This window comes from Akebia trifoliata, chromosome 4, assembly GCF_017979445.1.
Source record: "Akebia trifoliata isolate Shusen 1 chromosome 4, ASM1797944v1, whole genome shotgun sequence".
Lineage (NCBI taxonomy): Eukaryota > Viridiplantae > Streptophyta > Magnoliopsida > Ranunculales > Lardizabalaceae > Akebia > Akebia trifoliata.
In genome coordinates, this window is record NC_141378.1 from 43831671 (window position 1) to 43852716 (window position 21046).

Below are 21046 nucleotides of genomic sequence, written 5' to 3' on the forward strand. Positions count from 1 at the left end.
ATTCAAATCGTCTATCTCAAAAAATTTAATGGTTAATCTCAATGATTCATATTGAAATGTTGAGATCAACAATTGTAACCAGGTTGATCTCGAGGATTCATGTTCAAACATTAAGATCAAGGATTTACAATCTTTGATCACATGGGTTGTAAATGGAGATCTCAATGATTGGAATAAAAGTCAATATTGACATTTTGAATAATTGATCTCAAGGGGCATTAAGAAAAAAAGAATTACTATTTAAACTATTAAGTTATCACAAAAGATTAGGGGAATTTAGATATAAGTCCCTCTTCGTCTCCCATACTGAGAGTATTTTTAAGACATTATCTTAATAATCCAATTAGTAAAATCGTTCTTTGTTAATGCCCTCACCCGAAGAATTCAAATTGTCGAGCTTGACAGTTCAAATGATTGAGATCAACATTCAAATCATCGATCTCGACAATTTAAATAATTTATCTCAATGATTCACGTTGAAACGTTGAGATCAACAATTGTAACAAGACTGAGTTCGATGATTCATGTTCAAGCATCGAGATCAATTATTTTCAATTTTTGATCATGACGATTATAAAAGGAGATTTCAAATAATGGAACAAAAGTTGATCTCAACAATTTGAATCATCAATCTCAAGAAGCATTAGAAAGAAACATTTTACTTAGAACAATCAAGTAACCATAAAAAAATTATGGGTATTTAAAAAGGAGTCCCTCCCACTGGGTGCATTAAGTAATTTTTCTTTATCCTTATCGATTGAAATTTTCCACCCACCTACCGCGGTGTGATAGGTTTCTTCCTGGCATTCTATAATTGTAAAGACCAGTCTCCGTTTCTACTTTAAAGAATTTGAAAGTAGAAGCAATTAGATTGATTGGGCTTTGCTCGGTGCTACTTTTGGAAAAAATAATTTCTTTAAACATTTCGACAATTATATATTGCAACATTTGATACTTTTATTCATTAATTTGGTATCATATGATATATAATATTGATCTTCTAACGCCCCCCTCCAACATACATCCCCATCACAAAATCGTAGATCATTTGTCTCGAGATATGTTGAATCATAAATATTGTAACATTTGATACTTTTATTCATTAATTTGGCATCATATGACATATAATATTGATCTTCTAACATCCCCCCTCCGACATACATCCCCATTACAAAATCGTAAATCATTTGCCTCGAGATACATAGAATCATAAATCTTTTTCTTATATATCCCAACGCAAATTATCTACGGTTATGTGATGAGGGTGTATTTAAAGGGAGGGGGGGGGGATCAGATTATCACGACTCTATCATCAGGGGAGGAGCTTGTGGGGGCAATTGCTCCCACAGAAATTTGAGACACCCTTATATTTTCAACTAATTACATGCCCCATTTGTCCCCACTCCCTCACCTCTCTCCCCATTTTCCCCCACACTCTCACTTCCCTCCAATTCCCCTTCAATTTTTTGTTGATGACATTGCCTCTTGACCGAGCCTTCTCATATACTAATTGGAAATGACTTAAATATTATTTTCTTCAATTTGTAATAAAAAATCTCTGAATTTCTCCCTAAAATCATTCATCTTCAAGTTCATCAACTATACAATTAACCATAGTTTACCCCCACTACAAGAAAATCTTGGCTCCGCCCCCCTGTGTATAATATATTCTCAGAGTATTTTAATTAAATAAAAAAAAAACTGAAAGGCGGTATGTGCACACCCATTTATATCTGAAGGGCTTATTTGTAATTTAAAATATTAATTAAAGGTTATTTTAAAGATTACACAATGATAAGGATACGTTTTTAACTTTGAAAACTAACTATGTGTTTTAAGGACGTGTGATTGCATTTTTCTTTGTTTTTACGAAAAGGACCCTAATTACATATAGTTTAAATATTAAGATGGTAGCATTTTTGGAATCCAAATTTTGGCGTCGAACCACTTCTACTCTGCCTTCTCTCATTATAACAGTAAAGATAACAAGGGTACTTAAATCCAAAAGTGTCATAGCTTGAAGTTCCTTTCAATTTTCACAAACATTGACAATAGAAAATTGGTTTGACGCAATTAATTTGTTACGATCCTTAGATTAAGACTTTAACTTTTCACTCCATTGATGCCTAGTTATTTTTAGAGCATTGGTTTAGATCTTAATATTTGATATCAAAGCCAACCCACATCTAGGGTTCAAGTTATGGAGAGGCAATTGTGAAGAGTTAAAAATAATAATAATAAAATAAAATAAAAAAAGAGATTCCTTCATGGTATGGGATATGGAAGGAGTCCACCATACTAGGCCACTGTGATTAGTCTGGGAACGGACAATTTATGAAAAAAAGAAAAAAGGGTACCTGTACTTGGAAAGAAGGTCAAGGGGTTGGGGGGCTCGCCATAAAGTGGGTCAACAAGAGTGCCAGCCTTAAAGCGTTAGAGTATGTTACAATCCTTAGGTTAAGACTTAAACTTTTAGCTCCATTGACGCCTAGGTATTTTTGAAGCATTAGTTTTGGATCTTTATACAACTTGCTTTTGCATTTTACAATAAGCAAAATTTTCAATTTTCTCAATCAATAATTTCAGTGCTAGAAATACTTTTCAAAGCAAACCCAAACGGGTAATAAAAGATTTTGTGTTCGTGTATGATTTATTATAATTTTATATGATTAAAGATTTCTTTGAAAATTTTAAAAAAATTAGTTAATTATAGTAAGAGTGTCTAATTTTAACTTCAATTTCAATTTAATTACAATTGGAAAAGCTAAAAGAAAGAAGAAAAAAAAAACAAAAACAAAAACAAAAACAAAAGTTTGTTAAAAGACATGATCATCCTCTTTGTTTGTGTAAAAATTAATTTTAACAATTACATGCTTCTATTTTTTATTGATAATTTCATACATTTTTGCTAACAATTACCTCTAATGCTTCTTAATCTGATAAAAACGAATCTAATTCACCATATTAAACTTCTTTTTGCCTTCCTTATCATGTCTGGTGAAGTCAAGGGTGAATAATTTATCAATGAGTCATGCAGGAGTGACTTCAGTGGAGGACACTTTGAAGTGGTGGCGCGTGCATGATTCGGAGAAAATATATCTATGGGCATGCGAGCGCCATCACGTCAATATACCCCCCCCCCCCCCCAGTATGTCCCTCACTGAGGTTGCTCTAGCATTAATCTTTATTATCAAGCTTGATCTCCACAATACAAGGAATTGAGAATGTCGATAGAAAGTAGATACCGTGTCGGCCAAAGTACTTTTAATAAGAGTCCCCCCTTAGATAGTGTGGAATATATTGTAATTCCATTTCTATCCGAATTTTGATACGTCCCACTTATTATCCTATCTTTATAAAAAGAATCAATGATTCGTAGGATAACAAATAATTCTATCCGAATTTTGAAGGAAAAGAAGATTACTTAGGTTTGTGTGTTATTCTTTGTACGGTAGATCAAATTTGATCCAACACTTAGTTCAACAAGAAGAGATAAGGCACTTTTATTTTAGAGAGATTCTATTGCCACACCAACTTTTGCTAATGTCACCCCAATTCATTTGTATATCATCAAAGAATTAACCCACATCTTGGGTGGCGATAGCAAAAGTTGGTGTGACAATAGAAGCTCTCTTTTTTTACATTTGAATCACCATAGATCAACATATGGAGATCATATAAAATCATGGTTTTTAAACTCAGTATTTCGTCTCGTCTCGTCTTATTCAGCTCCGATATCGAGTCGTCTCGGACGAGTTTTCCGATACGTTTGAAACGTCTCGTGAGACAAATCAATAAATTGAACTGTGACTCGCAAATCTCGATAAAAAAAAAAGACTTTGTGAGTTGGTCTCGTTCAGCTCTGATACCGAGTTAATTCGGACGATACGTCTCGGTCTCGGACAAGTTTAAAAATCACGTATAAAATAGGATTTAAATTATTTTGCAATTATTATTATTTCATGTTGGAGATTCTAAAACTCTTTTAGATCTACCATGTCTACTTCGAGGCTATTTGGGTAAAAAGTAAAAAGTAATTTCTTTTTTATTTTTTGAAAAATCAGGATTTTTTACTATTTAAAAATAATTTTCTAAAACAAATCCAACCAGACTTCATGATTTTTTAACTTTCAAAAGTAGAAAAATTCTTTTTGTGTATCAAAACGGGCTCTGAGTATTTATTTTTTTTATTTTTGTCTCCTAACATGGATGTTGATCATTTACCAATCAAAAAAATACTTGGATCATTTCTTTCAAGATGCTGGTTAAGTTGAAATTAAACTGAAGAACATGATTCGTTAAGTAGACCCTCTTAAATTTTTTTGATAAAAGCTTTGATAAAGATTGTGATGCCTCCTGACTCAACTTAAGCTCCATTGGAAGGCGTTCTTTCGTGGCTGTTGCATCCAGCATTTTTCTTTCTAAGAAACACTTCTGTGGGCACAAACCAAAATTACCAAACAAGGTCTTAAGTTTCGAAAAAGTTCCCCTCATAGCCATCTAAGACTGCATCACAAAATGTCCGAAGGCGTATTTAGTCCATGGAAATGTAATGTTCGCTTAATATGCTATGGCATGTATTTAGTTGCTATGGATTAAAATCACGTTTGTTGTTAGGGGTATTTTTACCAAAACGGGCAATTATTTTGCCAAGACCACACTTCACGAAGCAAAGGTCTTGAATTTGAATCCCCCATCTAGACAACACCCTCAGCGACTTATCCCAGAAATTACTTGGTGCATGCGGGTGCACACGCGCGTGTGTGTATGTTGGGTTGTGGGGGTGGAGGACTGCACGTTCCCCAAAGATTAGTCGGATGCTCTAAGAAGCCAAGATTAACCTTCTAAAAACATATATTTTTCAAAATGGAACAAAATTTTGAACACTGATACGAAGAGATCGAGAGAAAAAAAAAGAACTAGAAACAAGACCCAAGTAACAACTGAAGTACAGAAGTGGCCTCACAAGAATTGGTCAAGCAATAGCTAGTCAGAAAATGATCTCTCTCAAAAACAGAAATCCAATCTCTGCACCAATACTTCCATGTTCACACATATAATACCGACGATAATGGTAAATAGGCATTATATAACCATGGAAATATGACATTTTTTTTCTTCACAAATGCATTTCTGGGAAGGTGGCAACAGAGAAAACTGGTTACAAATGGAAACAGAAGAACCTATGGTTGAAGCTCAGAGCAATATTGACCAAAAGCACTAGGGAAGCTCCATAGAGCGCTTCAGTTGAAGTCTCGAGAATTCCTGATGTAAAAGCATACAAAGAAAATTTACAAGTTTAGAAGAAATCTAATGATCAATGATGACCACTTTCAGAATGGAATGAGCACGACATGCCATGCTCCATATTTGTGTCAGAAAATAAAAGCAAATTGAACATTTTTAGTGGGGGATTTGACATTATATTCATGAATACCATGCAAACCCAGAACTTCAACACTAACACAATCCCTTCCTTATGTACAAAGGATCTGGGATCAAATTCAAACTATAACTGATGGGTTATAAGAAAGTTACACCAAAATACTTAAATAAACCGAGCAACCCATTGGTATTAAAAAGAATTGGGAGCGAGGACATTTATTTATCAATCATCTTTCGGATGTAGAACAACATTAGTTAGCCTATTATTACTGTTGAGTGCTGTGTGATAAATTCGCTTCTCGGCCAGCCCAATTTCTGAGAGTTTTAGATTAGCCTGCAACAATAACAAATGATACTGAGTATAAACTAAAATTAGATTGAAAGACAAAGTGACACCTTGAACAGTTCAGAACTCAAGAATGATTTGCTTCTACGTATATATAGCACAAAATTGGCCCACCAACTTGTTTACTTCAATCTTCTGTCAGTGGGCCCCCTTGGACAGTGAAAAGTCAAAAATTAGAGCAAACAGTAGCGCTGTCAATGGATCAGATCAGACCCGAAATCCGATCTGTTCCGATCCAATAAATTGGGATCTGGATCAATGATTTAGATTTCAATAAGGATCCAATCAGTTAAGGTTCCGATCTGATATCTAGTTGCATCGGATCTGGATTGAACAAGTCCCAATCCGATAAGGACCCAATCTGATAAAATATCAGAAATTATATCATATATTTGTTTAAATATATGAAGCTTGTTTAGAATTTGTACATCAAATTGGGTTTGGTCCGATCCAATTGTTATTGGATTGGGTTTGCATCTTAATATTGAGATCCAATAAAATTCCGATCAGTTAAGAGCCCTATCCGATACTTATCAGATTGGTACCAAATCGTCCCGATCCAATCCATTGACAGTCCTACCAAACAGACACATTTAACCACCTTGTGTGGTGTATGGACCTAGTTTTCCAAAGGAAAACACAAACCTCAAATTTACGGCTGAGATGGTAAGATATACATAGTAGGGCAGTCAATGGATTGGGTCCGGATCGGATTGGGGTTAATTTGGTACCAATCCAATAAGGATTGGATCGGATCCAAGACTGATCTGATAGGTATCGGAGCTCAATGTTAAGATCCAGACCCGATCCATAAACAATCGGATCGGACCAAACATGATTTTATAAACAAAATCTAAATAAACTTCATACATCTCAACAAAAATATAATATAATTTATATATTTTTTCTAACATATAATCGGGTCGTGTTGTTATAGAATCGGGACATGGTTGATCCAGATCCGATTCAATAAGATATCTGAACGGAACCTTATCGGAATCCAAACCATCAATCCAGACCTGAAGTTATCAGAACAGATCGGATTTTGGGTCTGATCCATTCCATTGACAGCCCTATACATAAGGATTCCCTACAAAAATGAATCCCTAGGAAATCTGCCTTGATTCCTAGGAAACCATCCCATCTCCACCATAAGTTTAAGGCTAGAGAAGTCCTTTTAAATGTCAATCTTTCATTCCCTTTTAGTTAGCCTTTTAATTTTATTAACATAGTAAGAGTCGAAGTTTCAAACAAAACCCTTAAGCTTACAACTGATACAGACTTCCAAAAACTAAAGATGAAATAAAGATGCATACCTCTCTAGCCATTAAGTTCCGGACATTATTAGCATACAGTTTTGGATCCTCCTTTTCCTCCTCTGAGGGATAATAAACTGGTAACCAGATCACCTCAATGTGATTCACAAATTGACAAAGAAGCAAAATCACATGGCGAACCTGCACATGAACAAAAAAGCTGAACTTTGGGGAAAAAGAATATCCAGGTATGACAATAAAAAACGATAAATTATAGATGAAAATTTTAGAGTGCATGGCCCTTTTCATTAATACGTGATGAAAAGAAACTTTTAGCAGACAACAACCAAAAGAATCCATATACATTAACATGAATTAAAAACCAATTAATGCAATAGGACTACTGTGAATATTTCGATGAATATGGGTGGACCCATATTCGCGAATCTAAGATGTCCATGTTTGGTAGGTCTCTCATTGTATAATCATTATCATTTCATCCATATTTTGGTGGGATATCTCTTTTGTTCTTGTTTGGTTTAAAGAGAAAAGAAAACAATCTTATGCGCTGTATAAATGTCTGTCTGGGCATTCCTTTTGAATAGTCAGAAACATATCAGTCATAATAGACCTGTATTCAAAGAAAACACCCAGAAATCCTCATAATTCCCTTCACCAGATCTGAGCATAATATTCTATCCAAAAAATAAAAAGTTTCACTTAGTTTGGACTAGCACCATTATTGCCAATTATGAAAATTTTGTTCGTTTGTTGGCATGTTTCTCAAAGGTGTAAGCCTCGAGGCACGCCTCAGTATGAGGCGTATAAAAAAACGTGTTTAGGCGTTCAGACACTTGAGGCATCACGAAGCGCTAAAAAAGTGTATGCCTCAGCCGAGACGTAACTGAGGCGTACATTTTTTTTATTGAGGTGTAAGCCTCACTTGTAAATAGAAATTCTTTTTTTTTTTTTTACTTATTTTTATTTCTATTTAAGTGTTTTTCTATACCTATGCTTCTCATACTACTAATATGTTGTTGTATAGTGTAAGATTGAGAGTGATTGGGTCTTAAGAGTATTTTTTAGTGGTGGAAGTGAATTTTTTTATAACGGTGAATAGGGTACATAATTAACGTTGGTATTGACTATTGAATCTTAATGCTAGCAAATTAAAACTTAAATTTTATTATGTGGATTGAATCTTGGAATTTTAAGTATTACAAATATGTGTTGGTTATCCTATTTTTTTAATATGAACTATTTTTTAATGGGTAATATGAACTATTTATATATTTTATATAATTTATTTAAAAATTTCATGCGCATGCAGCTTACACCTCAAGGCACTAAATATCCCAACTCCTCGCCTCACGCCTTAGCATCTGAAAACACTTGGCATAGTGATCCTTCACTTTCTTGCCCACAATGTCTAAAAATCTAGATAATACTGGACCCTTTGACATTTTTTTTCCAAAACTGCTTTATGCTGATTGAGCATGTTGGAAACAAGACCACATTTTGTTCCATTTGCTGTCATTTATTAATGTGAACAAACTAAGTTTCTTTAACTACAATAAACACCAAGAGAATCGATTGTTATTAAATATAAATGCAGGCACCCCACACTTCTGTAATTACTCAGAACTGCCACTTCCCACTTAGTTTTTGAAAAAATCATTAAGAAACTACATGACAATGACACAGAGATGTGTGTAGGTGTCCTGTACTGGTACAAAGTGTCACATTGACCAATCTAACACACCTATACATACATAAAGTTAATTACATATGTCAAGAACAATAATTTTAGAATACATAAGTTTATAACATAGAAAGAATAATATAACTAAGCCGATATAAGCTAATCATATATATAAAAATGGAAGGAAACAAAATGTTTTGACTAAATTATATTTGTTTGAAATAGTGTGTCAACATCTGTCAGACACTAGGATATGGGGTGTCCTTGCTACATAGCTAAACAGCAAATAGGGCCTTCTCTACACTTAAGGACTGAAGGGGATGTCACCCATCCCTACATGTGCCTAGTGAATCAGCCACACATTATACAAAGCAGGCAACACAATTAGAGAGTTATCGTGTGAAAAAAATGGAACAATTCACAGTAAGGATTAAAATGTACTGGTCCATGAGAGCAAAGCAGAACTATCCAGAAAAAACATAATGAATATTAGAACTCAATAGAAGAAGTATCAACTGTCTCTAAAGCTTCAGGTCACTAAAGATTGCACTATTGCAATTTTGATTCCAATGAATTATTGGCATGGAGATGCACCAGCTTACGGGATCAAATGGGTCAGATTTTATCCGAAATCCGAGTGATCTGAATACAAATTTAGCGCCTTGGAGTAGATCCGAATAAAAAGGGGTCAAATATGGGTTGATGTCCCTTGATCCGGATCGGATACAGATCAATCCCTATATCCACCTAGATCCAAATGATATATTGCTTTGAAAATTATATTTTTATGTTTTTCAAAATATCTTTTTCTACTATTTTAATATAACATGAATTTTTATAAAGTAAATAAATTGTAATGGTAAAATAGAATTGTATAGCAATTAGAAAAGAAATATAGCAACAACAAAAAATGGTTAACGGACCGGAATTATCCGACCCAACTGACCCAGATCAAGTAATTCAGTCGGGTCAGATACGGATTTAATGAAAGCAAAATGATTTGGATAGGTTTTTGCTAATAGGATCCAAGTTGGATTCGGATCCGGATCTGTAGGATCTGAATATGGATGTAGTCAGATCCAGCCCAAACCTGACCCATTTTAAGTCTTACACCACCTTAGTCCTTATTAACTGAATAATGTTATCAAAGCATGGCAAAATGAAGGGCTACTCACTCCGGAAATGGAATCCCAGGCTGGACTAAATCTCCGAAAAGGGTATCTTAGAATAACTGGAAGTACTGGTGCTTTTGACAAAAAAGCACCTGTCTTGAATGGAAGGAGGAAGTCCCCATTCGTAGTTGTGCCCTCTGAGATCAACAAAAGAATAATCAAACAATTGTACATCATGATGCAAAGAATCATGAGTGATGCGGAAAATAATATACTTGCAGATAAATCTGTCTCTCATGCATAAAAAGGAACTTGGGATCTTCAAACCAGTGCTATGTGGTAACACCAGCATTACATCACTTTCATTCCACATTCTCATCTTTAATGTAAACAGCTATTATTAGTGAACTTTGAAATTTAGAGAAAAGGCTGCGTTTTTTAAGGACGTACTAGTAATTATTCAAATAATAACTAAAACATGATTAAAAATAAAAGAAAACAAAGATTAAAATTGAATATTAATAAACTTAATGCTCGTACAAGTTTATGGTTGGACCTATGCAAGGTTTAAAACCTCGTCTCAAGGGAATGTTTCAGTCAGGATAAAAACCAAGATGGTCTTGATGAAACATTCTCAGACATTCCAAGACAATTCAAAGCATTTCTGAAACATTCAATGTTTTGGGGTCAATGTTTCATTCTGGTCTCGGTCAAAACCAAATTGTTCTGCTTAAACATACTGAAGGGGAATGAAACTTTGAACCATGGACCTGTGCTACTTAGCATCTCATGGCGAACCAAATTTACTAGTGCATGTGCGATTAGGTGGATCTAAGTATATGATCAAAGAAAATAGATGGAAAGAAAATCATGGACTTCAGGCAGAAAGAAAGCAAGATAAGAGTTCTCTTTCTTCTGTTGATCAGCACAAAAGTATGAAACAAATTCTAAAAAGTTTGACTAAATGGAAGAACGAAATTTGATTCCTCAGGTTACAAGCTTCCGCTAATCTAATGAAAGATCTGGAAATTCAAAAGAAGAGATCCATAAAAAGAAATCAGGAAAGACGTCAAGACATAGTTTTGATCTTCGGATGTCATGAAATGACTCTGTTGTTCAAAAGTACAGCCATGTTCTTATGGCAGATATACTACTTGGACACTTCAAAATGGGTGTTGTATCCATATTGAACACTTTAGGGATAAATGTCATATCCACACTGTATCAATCAGAAAAATTAATACAGCTTTAACACTTTTTATTCTTTTTGATATAGTGAATATTTGTATTAAATAAAGAAAAATTACACAACCTTGGCAAAAAATCAGTACAAGAATGTTGTACAACGATGACTTGAGTTTAACTCAATTGGTTGAAATAATCATATAATGGATGTATAACAATCCAGGCCGGGATTCAATGTCACATCCATACATTAATAAGATCATAAATGATTACCTGGAAACAACATCATCATCGGAGCATATTTATCCTGATGAGCTTCAAGGACTCTTTCTGTCACAACACCTACAAACAACAGTCATTTTTTAAGTATTAAAACAGCAAATATCTGCTTAATATAATACGAAAAGGACAAACCTATTCCTTTTCATTTAGAACTTAGTCATATATATGTAAAGATGAGACCAATGTTCCAAATTGATATAATCGGTAAAATGTACAACTGATTTACTGTTCTCCAATACATCAAAATATCATAAGAACTTAGTCCATTAACTTTCTTCTGGTATAAGCGCCCAACGAGAAACCATCACCATAATCCACACATTAATCGTAACAAGACTGAAATATTTGCTCTCAGACATAATCTTCACTTTCTTCCTAAGAAGCCCCATAAGATGGCCTGTAAAGCATTTTTCCAAAACAGACAACCATGTATACAAAAGGATCCACCGTCCTTCAAGAATAAAGTCTAAAATGTTTGATGGGACCCACGACTCCACAAGAGCTCCATAAGATTAAGGAAGTAGCTCCAAGCTTTCCAAGTCATGTCAAAAGGATGAAAACAATGATCAATAGATTCCCTTTTTCTCACAAAATATGCGGAGAGATCATCTTTAATACTTATGAATGCAATCATGCTAATCTTTAGTTTTTTCTGTGATAAAACTAAATACTGAGAATAAAATATAATATCAAAATTTTATCAATTTGCAGATCATGAAATAGTTGACACCATTTGTTCCAATCGTGTAAGACACAAGCAAACAACTTCTAAATGTAAAATAGCATGAGCCAACAACTTTTAATGGTAAAATCATAAAATTTCAATGCTGCATATACCTGAAACACCCTTAAAATCGGATGACTTTGATTCCCGCTGAACATAGACACAGCCAAGGCACTTACTGGGGGATGTATAAAATTAAAACCATAAGTTTTTGTCCATAACTGTAATATGTAAAATATAGCTACAAATGCATCAAGAATTGAAGTTAAAGAATCACAATGTATGGGAATAAAAAGCAAACAAACAGATAAATAGAGTTCACCAAATTCCAGTCCAAATAAATGGTGTTGATGGTTTATGTTTGTGCAATTAATCAACTGTCCATGGATTGATGACATCAGTTTAAATGCTTCAAAAATTTGAAGCAAAAGTGCAATGACACTTCACCCATATATCTATGAAAAAAAATTCCAATGATACAACAAGGTAGGACAAGCTGATTGTGAAGCACATAAATGCATTGAAGGTTGCTTGTATCTAATATAACAAACACCTCAATGTTTCTTCTGCCACATCCACCCAACTTTCACAAAGGGCAGTGAGAGCTTTGAATGTCCAGAGATGATATGGAACTCCAAGAAATAGTTAGTATATATGATGATAACCTAGGCCACAAAACATCCTTTATGTGCTTACTAGTTGAAGAATTTCAATTGCATCAACTAGTAACAAGTAATACCGGAAGGATTTCATTATATATAATAACTATGGCTTAGCTAACTGCGTAGTTTAATTTGTTTTATATATAAGAATTAAATCAAAAGGTTGAACATACGGACTCAAAAAGACATGTTTTTCAGAGTTTGAGGGATCTAGGTTACAATAGAAGAATCATTTCGGCTTCTTGTTAATCAGAAACTTGTTAAGGATAACTTGACGTTTGAGATCATGCTATCATAAAAATCCACAAAAGAAAAAGACAATTAATGTGAACAGACCTGATGAGACCAACTAAAGGAAGCTTCGCCACTGATCTCTTCAGCAATGGAATTCAAGATTGAGATTGGAAAGAATAGAATAAAATATGTCAGTTCCCATAAAAAAAATGTAGAAAATTCTGACCAAACTATTTCCAAAAAGGTAAATTACACTTTTAACCCCTTGTAGTTTGGCCTAATTCCATGTTGACCCCCTAACATTTTGATAATTGCGCTTGCATACCCTTTCATTGATGGTGTTAAAATTCAGATGTTATTTTACTATTTTACCCTTTAATTTTAAATTTTAAAACTATAGTTAAAAATGCACCTATCTAAGCATTCACACTCTTTGGCATGAACCCATCTTTTCACATGGATATTTTTGTTCATCAAAAAGTAAACATTTTAAAAAGGGTAAAATGGTCTTTATAAAAAATAAAAATATTTTTTTAACTGTTTGCATTGACGGCAAGTAGATGGAAGGGGGAAAGTGAACCCCTTAGATAACTATAAGGGAGGTAAGTTCAATTATCAAAACATTGAGGGTCGATATAGAATTATGCGAAACCACAGGGGGTGAAAGTGTAATTTACCCTTCCGAAAGAAATTGTAGCATCGAATTCATTAAACATTTAGTTGGCTAACCTACCTTAGCAACAAAGCTTGGAAAGGAAGAAGACATATGGTACAAGGTATCCAAATAAGATATGTGGTTAGATACGATTGCCCCAGGTCTTTCAGGTTCTTCAGACTGCTCTTTACACTCATTCTAACAAATTAGAAACAAGAAATAGGGTTGTAAGAAGGAAAAAAGGAAACAGGACCAGTCCAACATCAATACACCATATGAGTTCCTGCACATCTCAACGTATAGAAATTACTAAGCATATTAACTAACCTCAAGTATCTCGGAAAGGGCAGTTAAGAACTAACCAATTAGAAAATCAGTTTCATGTAAGAAATTAACCAACGCACTAGTCCTACTGAATTCTCTTCATCTAGATGGATCAGAAATAATTTAGAATAAAAAATAAATGTCCAACCATGTCCACCAGTCATGAACAACCTAAGCTGTTGTATAGTTGTATTCATTGGGAATGAAACAATAAATACTAAATAAAAATAAAATATAAAATGGAAGATTTGTCATTTTGTTGGTGGGTAAGGTGGACATGATGTACCACTGATTACAAAGCTCGGGTGATGTGCCCATGTCATAGAATATATATGCTCAGCATTTTTATATCCACATTCTAGAGGTCAATATCTTCAGAAGAACATAAATCTACTCCACCGGTACAGAATCATTCTCCTCGAAATGCACCAAGGATTACCCGTACAAGACTAAACATTCTCCACGCACCCAGCGACTCACCATAGCCTATTGGAACTTTTTTTTTTAAATAACATTAAAAGAAAATCAGCAACTATAGAAGTCATGCCAGAGAATTAGTATTGCAATGAGGAACACCAGAGTTGCGTACTAAATCTTGGAGCCAAGAAGTGTTGCTATGCATTGTTGTTTTGTTCTTCTTCTATATATTTTATTATTAGTAAGGGCATCCTAGTAATAGTTGGTGTAAAAGAGTCATGTGATAGCCATGTAATCAGGAAGGGCATTTATGTCCGTTGTGGTTACAGGTTATTTGGATGACTCAAAATATACGTACATGGGTGGTCAAGATCTGTTTCAAATAGGGTTTATTAAAAATACGTCTCTTTCACCTTGAAAAACAGATTTTGGCCAGATATTTTGTAATAGAAAAGAAACCTTTCTTTAAGGATTTTCTCTTAAACCATCAAATAAACTTAGTGTTTGTGATTTTCGTTGATTCTTTCATCTTTTTCTCTCCTTATTTTTCCTTCTTGGACAACGATAACACCTTGATGCTCAAGACATTTCACTAGTACATCCACACCTGTAATTACTTTTGGGAAGGGTCGATATGCAACGTTTAACATGCAAAAAGGAAGAGGGTGGTATGGAATCATTGTTTTGTAGTTGTGAGGATGGGGTCGAAATGAGGTTTGTGTGGTATGGAATCCTATTTTCTAATTTCCAACCATTGAGTGAAACCTCGTTTTGACCACCTCCTCCCCATCTCAACTACTTACAAAACAAAGATTCCATACTATCATCGTTCCTTTTTCCCACATGTTAAACACTGCATATTGACTCTCTAGCCAAGTTCGTTTGGAATGTATAAGATGAATGTGACGGAGAGAAATAAGAAGGTTGAGGAGCAATATCTTGATGTTGGACCTAAGCGCTAAGGCTCTCTCTTTTTTGTTTGTTTCACATCCTCTGTTGGCTTTTGGCCCACTTTTGTAGAGTGTGGTTCCATCAAGACCATATTTAAATATCTAATTGAGCGAGTTGAATCAGTTGATCTCATTGAACAGAACCCTAGTACAGGAGACAAAGTAACCAAGTTCGTTGGGAACGAAGGAGACGAATGCAAAGCTGCCAAAAGGGAAGCAACTTTAACAAGTTTAGAGGTTCCTCAAAGTCATTAGAGGTGAAGATATGGTGTTACTGTTGTATTCACCAACACAGATGGACCTCTCTCGGATTTTGACCATATGCTTGGTGATTCCTCGATGATACATAAAGTCTTTTGGACAAGCGCATAAAGTGTTTCTAAGCAGCCGTCAGATACACCTGTATATCCAACCTTCCTGGCACCTGCAATCTGCCTACTAGACCTGGCATTTTCATTGTGATGGATAGTCTTACCGTATTACACAATTGAGATCCCCTGATCATCCTTACCACTCATTATATTTGTGAGGGAACTATGCTAACTGTTGTGTAAATGTCTTGTATTATGTTGCGCTACGCAGAATTGCGGCCTGAATTTTTTAAGGGGTATGAAAAGGGCAATCGTGTAATATTTTCTTAAGGGGTTTTCTATTTTTGGGAGTTTCTGTTTTAGGGAGTTTTACATGTTTTGGTAACTCTCGGTTATATAAATAGAGATCTCTAAGGCTGTAAAACTCATGAGAAAATAATAATTGTTCTTGTTTATTAGGTGGACATAAATCCTTGCGTTTTGTGTGATTGTGTTGTCTTTGTTATTTCGATGTTTTCACACTAACCTTGAAGATGCCCACAAAGAAGAGTTTTCTTGTGTGTGATGTTGAAGAAATATTGGAAATCATAGCCCGTGCGTTCTTCATGACTATCACTAACAATATAGATATAAATAATGTTGATCGATGTCCCAAACGAGATCCATAGACGGTTGGTTCTGTCAAACTGGAACACGACCAGCAAGAAAGTGGAAGATGTGTAAGATGTGGAAGATGTGAATGTAGGTGGAGATGAGGCCAGGCACATACCATGTAAGAAGTTTGGTTGGAGAGGGGTGGGGAAGGGGAATGGTTGCTCAACCGACTGTTGTTATGCATTGTTATTTTGTTCTGCTTCTCTATATTTTATTTTTAGTATGGGCATTCTAGTAATATCATAGTTATTTTAAAGGAGTCATGTGATCACTAAGGGCATTTTTTTTTCCATTGTGGTTACAAGTTATTTAGATGGTTCAGATGGTAAGTAGATGGATGGTCTAAATTTTTTTTAAGTGGGATTTATTATAAATACTTTTCTTTTCCAATGGAAAAAAAACCTTTTTTGAGGGTTTTCTCTTAAACCATCACACAGCCTTAGGGCTTGTATTTTCCTTGATTCCTTCATCTTTTTCTCTCCTTATTTTTTATCTAGTTTCACATAGAAACATACTACCTCGAATGTGATGTAGTGAATGTGGAAATGCAGAGAATTTCAAGAAAACAACTGAATTAATTCAAATTACAATTAATACCACTTGCAGCATAACCAATTCAATTTCAGTGGAACTAATTCCAGATTGATGGTTTGCCTCCATCGATTCAAAGAAAAAAATTTGAGAGATTAGAAGTTTTAAGCATTCAAACATAAATCTTTTGGATATAAAAGATTTCTACTTCAATCCCGACAGTTTTCAGAGTTTACTTCGATAATGTAATAATAATGCATGCTAATTCATAATTCACAATTAAACTATAACAGAATCTAAACTTCAGAAATTCAAAAACTCACCTTTCTTGATAATTTCTCCTCTACATGTAGTCTTTGATTCGGTGAAGCCTCGCTAATCCAATAAAACCCTAGCGTGAAGAGCATTGCCCTAGAAAGAAATCTCCCACATTTAACAATAACAGCTCTTCTCCACCCATCCATATGAGCGTAATCTTCCTGTCCATCCTCTCGATTCGGAACCGAGAAAAGCGTACAAAGCCGACAAATCAAGTAATACAGAACCAAAATAACGAATCCAAAAACCACACGAATCGGTACTAGAGTTACGAGAGCGAATCCAAGAAGAAATTTCTCTGTCCATGGTAATTCACCTCTCCCCATCGTCCCATAAACATCTTTACGAACATATGCAGCAAATTTCCTCTCGAGTTCGTCCAAATTCTCTGTGGATAAAGTAGGAGATTTCAGGTTCGAATCTGATTTCAGCAATGGAGGCTCACCCAATCCATCACTGTGAGGCTCGTCGATTGGTTCAAGTGTTTGATTCTTCGAATCGAATTGTTTCAGTTCAGACTCCATCGCGAGAGCTTAATAGAGACTCCAAATTCCAAACCCTAATTTCTTATACGGTCGCCATTAGCAGAGATTTGGAGGAGGAGGAGGAGTTCGTGAGGAATTTGAGTGCTAGTAGATATGCTTACGTGTCGTGAGAGCTGAAGAAATTGGCGCGCGTGGAGAAGAGTCGAATCGAATATCTATCTATATATATATATATCGTGATTTAGATATAACCCTTGACGTTTTGTAAATATTGGAGATACCTCTTTGTGTTTTAAAATTATGATATACCCCTTGACCTCTGTTGCCTCTAATTGATTAACAGGAAATGACCTACATGCCCTCATCTTTGAATATTTTTCTCCATGGTCTATTGATTACAGATTTCAGCTTCTACTTCAGAATTTGCGTCTAGGAGAAGCAGAAGTTCAGAGTCTAAGGACCTATTTGGATTGACTTCTCCAAGTGCTTCTGGCTCTGGTGGGGAGTCAGAAGCACTTATTCTATCGTTTGGACACCCAATGCTTTGGAAAAGTAACTTTTTAAAATAGTTAAAACAGTACTTTTATGAGAAGTACTGAAAGTGGTGCTTCTTAATTTTGATTTTATGGAGAGCATTTTTTTTCCTGTCATTTTAGTTGTGCAATTCCAATATTACCCTCAAGAGAATAAAACCGTTTTCGTTTTTTTATCCCAACTTCAAAATAAAAACCCCTTATCTCATTTGGAACCTTGACAGAACCCTTGATTGGAAACCTCAAAAGAACCATTCTCTTTGTCGAAAGTATCTCCTCCCCCAAGCGAAACCCTCTCCTCCCTCAGACGACTGCGGTGGCGAGCTCTTTGATAATTGTCGCAGCAATTTGCTCATTTCCTCATAAGTAAGTCGATCGATTAACTTTTTATGCGATTTTCTCTTCTATCTTCTCTCCTCATATTGATTATTGTAGGAATTTGCTGGTTAATGCAATAACAGGTTAGGGATTTTAGCTAGGAAAGATGAAGTTGATTGTTTTTTTTATCATTTGTATGATTTCCAAAATTTCCTTGATTTTCTTTATTTGAAAATTTATTGGATTTAATCAAAGTAAATTGAAGTGGCTCTCTCAAATCCGAACTTAGTTACCATGTGTGAGCACAAAATTTGGATCCAACTGTGGGTTGGGTATGTTTGACAGTACATAATTCAAGATGATGCAGGGATGGGTATTTATTTGAGATCATCTAATAAATGTGGGTTCCCAAAACGAGTTAAGACTCTTTGTAAGAAAGTGATTCAAATCTAACTACCTTAGGTGTATTAGATTTCTCACTTCAGATGGTGCTTTCGTAATTTAATTATGTCATGAGTCTGATATTTGCAAGAATTTCAACTAATAGTAAATAGCGTACAGGGAATTTCAATAGGTATTATATGAGCAGATCCCAATGACCAATGGAGGTCGAGAGATGATTTTTTTTTATGTTGGATGATGATTTTTATTTTTATCAGCATCGATGGAGTTTGATATCTACAAGAATTCAAATAATAATAAAACATAAACACCATGATAGACCTTACTGTTGGGAATTAGGTGATTTCAACTCCATAGAGGAAACTTGCTTGTTGTCAGTTGAGGAACACATTTATGTGGATATATACGAATAATTTTGAGTTATTGGTTACGTTTCTCTTGGACGTGGTAGTTTTATTTATCCATGTTATCTCGGCTTTCACATTCTTCATATTTTTTTCCCTCGACCTTGCATTTCTATCATCTTCAGCCACCAAGAATCGTAATTACAATTTTTGGTATTGCTCATCCGAACTTCCTTTTTAGAATTGCAATTTATTTTGATATCTTTTTAATCCTAACACATGATTAATATGTTCCTTAATTATATATTTAGGTTTTTTTTACATTTTTGTTTATTAATTTTTTTTTTTTTTCATTTCAAAATGTCTTCTGAAATAACAAATATGAACAAGGGCAAACAATTTGCAATACAAAATGATAAAGATAAAGAAAATTAGAGCCTGTATTTACATAAGGCCTTTGTTGAAGTATGTATCAAAGCAATCGCCTAAGGTCATAGGAATGAGCCAACTTTAGACAAGTTAGGATGGAAGTTTGTTCGAAATGAATTTCTCAAGAGATCGGGATTTCAGTTCGAATAAAAACAATTCAAAAATCATTAGAACAAAATAAAATTAGATTGGAAGATTTGGTTCAATATAATGAGTGTAACTGGAATCAATTGGAATAGTTATTCCATTATCATAAGTGATGAATGGTGAATTGACCGAGAAATGGTAATATATTTAATTTCACTTATTTATAAAGACATCAATAAATATTTATTAATGGTAATCATCATTTTTATAACAACATCCTAGAGATAATAAGTTTCGTTATAAGACATTGGAGCACAGAGATGAGTTGGACAAATTATTTGGTGGTACCACAACTACCGAATCTCGTATTCGACTTCTACAATGACAAATATGATGAATAAGTCAATTATTGATGATGTCAATACCAATACGCCTGAATACATTTCAACAATATGGGAAAATATATTTTCAATTCATCCTCATAATGATATTGATGAATCACCAAGTTCAAAACCACTACAAAGAATGTTGTAAATAAGTGAGATATCAAAATGTAAAAAAATGAAGAAAATTTAAATTCTTCGAGATTGAATTTAGTCATTTGGTAGACATTTTCCAATAAAAAATTCATCTAGATGAATTTCCAAATAAGCAAAAAAAAACATATTTCTAATGAATGCATGGTACTTCTTAATGAATTAATGAATGAGATTCTCCTAGGCAGTGATCGATATTGTCATGCAATATCCAAGTTCTAGAGAGTGGATTTTAGGAATGTCTGCTATAATATGCCGACAAATGATACCCGTCTATCGTACCTTGATTTTGAATACCATCATTATCGTGGTAATCAATAGAGGATGGTGTAGTTTTTTTATGGGTTGGTCTTTTATGAACCTTTTTTTGTGGATTATATGGTTAGTAAAAAAATGTTTGTTTCATGGATTATGATTTAGATTTATTCTCTAGAGATTATCTCTGTATTTGCTTGTGGTTTGTAGTCTGTAGATCATGTCTTATGGATTATGGTTTAGTTGTTAAAAATGTTTGCTTTGATATTCTATATGATTGTTTATAGATTGATTATATTTGTGTAATTGTTTATATGTAATATTTAACGATATTATTTATTAATAATGTACACGGAAATAAAATGAATTATTTAGATTCAAACGATGAGATTATGACTACACTTGCTACAGCAAATCATTATCGTACGACTTATAAAAATAAATTAGTTCGACAATCCAAGACTAATTGTAATTTTACCGGACAAAATTATATAAACTATGTTTTATTTAGGAATAATGCAATATGTTATGAATAATTTCAGATGGAGAAATGTGTATTTAATAAATTATGCAAAACTCTACACGAGGAGGTTAGTCTCGAAAGAACAA

General features: G+C 34.2%; 1 protein-coding gene across 2 annotated transcripts; it reads right to left on the minus strand.

The window, feature by feature from the left end:
• Positions 1-5493: 5493 nt before the first annotated feature.
• LOC147405154 (lysophospholipid acyltransferase LPEAT1-like) lies at positions 5494-17731 on the minus strand. 2 transcript variants are annotated; one of them, XM_086441371.1, is made up of 8 exons: positions 17054-17731; positions 13622-13723; positions 12991-13028; positions 12106-12170; positions 11260-11328; positions 9865-9998; positions 7048-7188; positions 5494-5719 (listed from the first exon to the last, which is right to left on the minus strand). In XM_086441371.1, exons 1-8 carry the CDS (start codon positions 17570-17572, stop codon positions 5609-5611), a joined length of 1179 nt encoding a protein of 392 aa, XP_086297497.1. In that variant the 5' UTR covers positions 17573-17731; the 3' UTR covers positions 5494-5608. The 2 variants fall into 2 exon arrangements, with proteins under 2 accessions (XP_086297497.1, XP_086297496.1); XM_086441370.1 differs by having other exon boundaries at positions 13622-13741.
• Positions 17732-21046: the final 3315 nt, after the last annotated feature.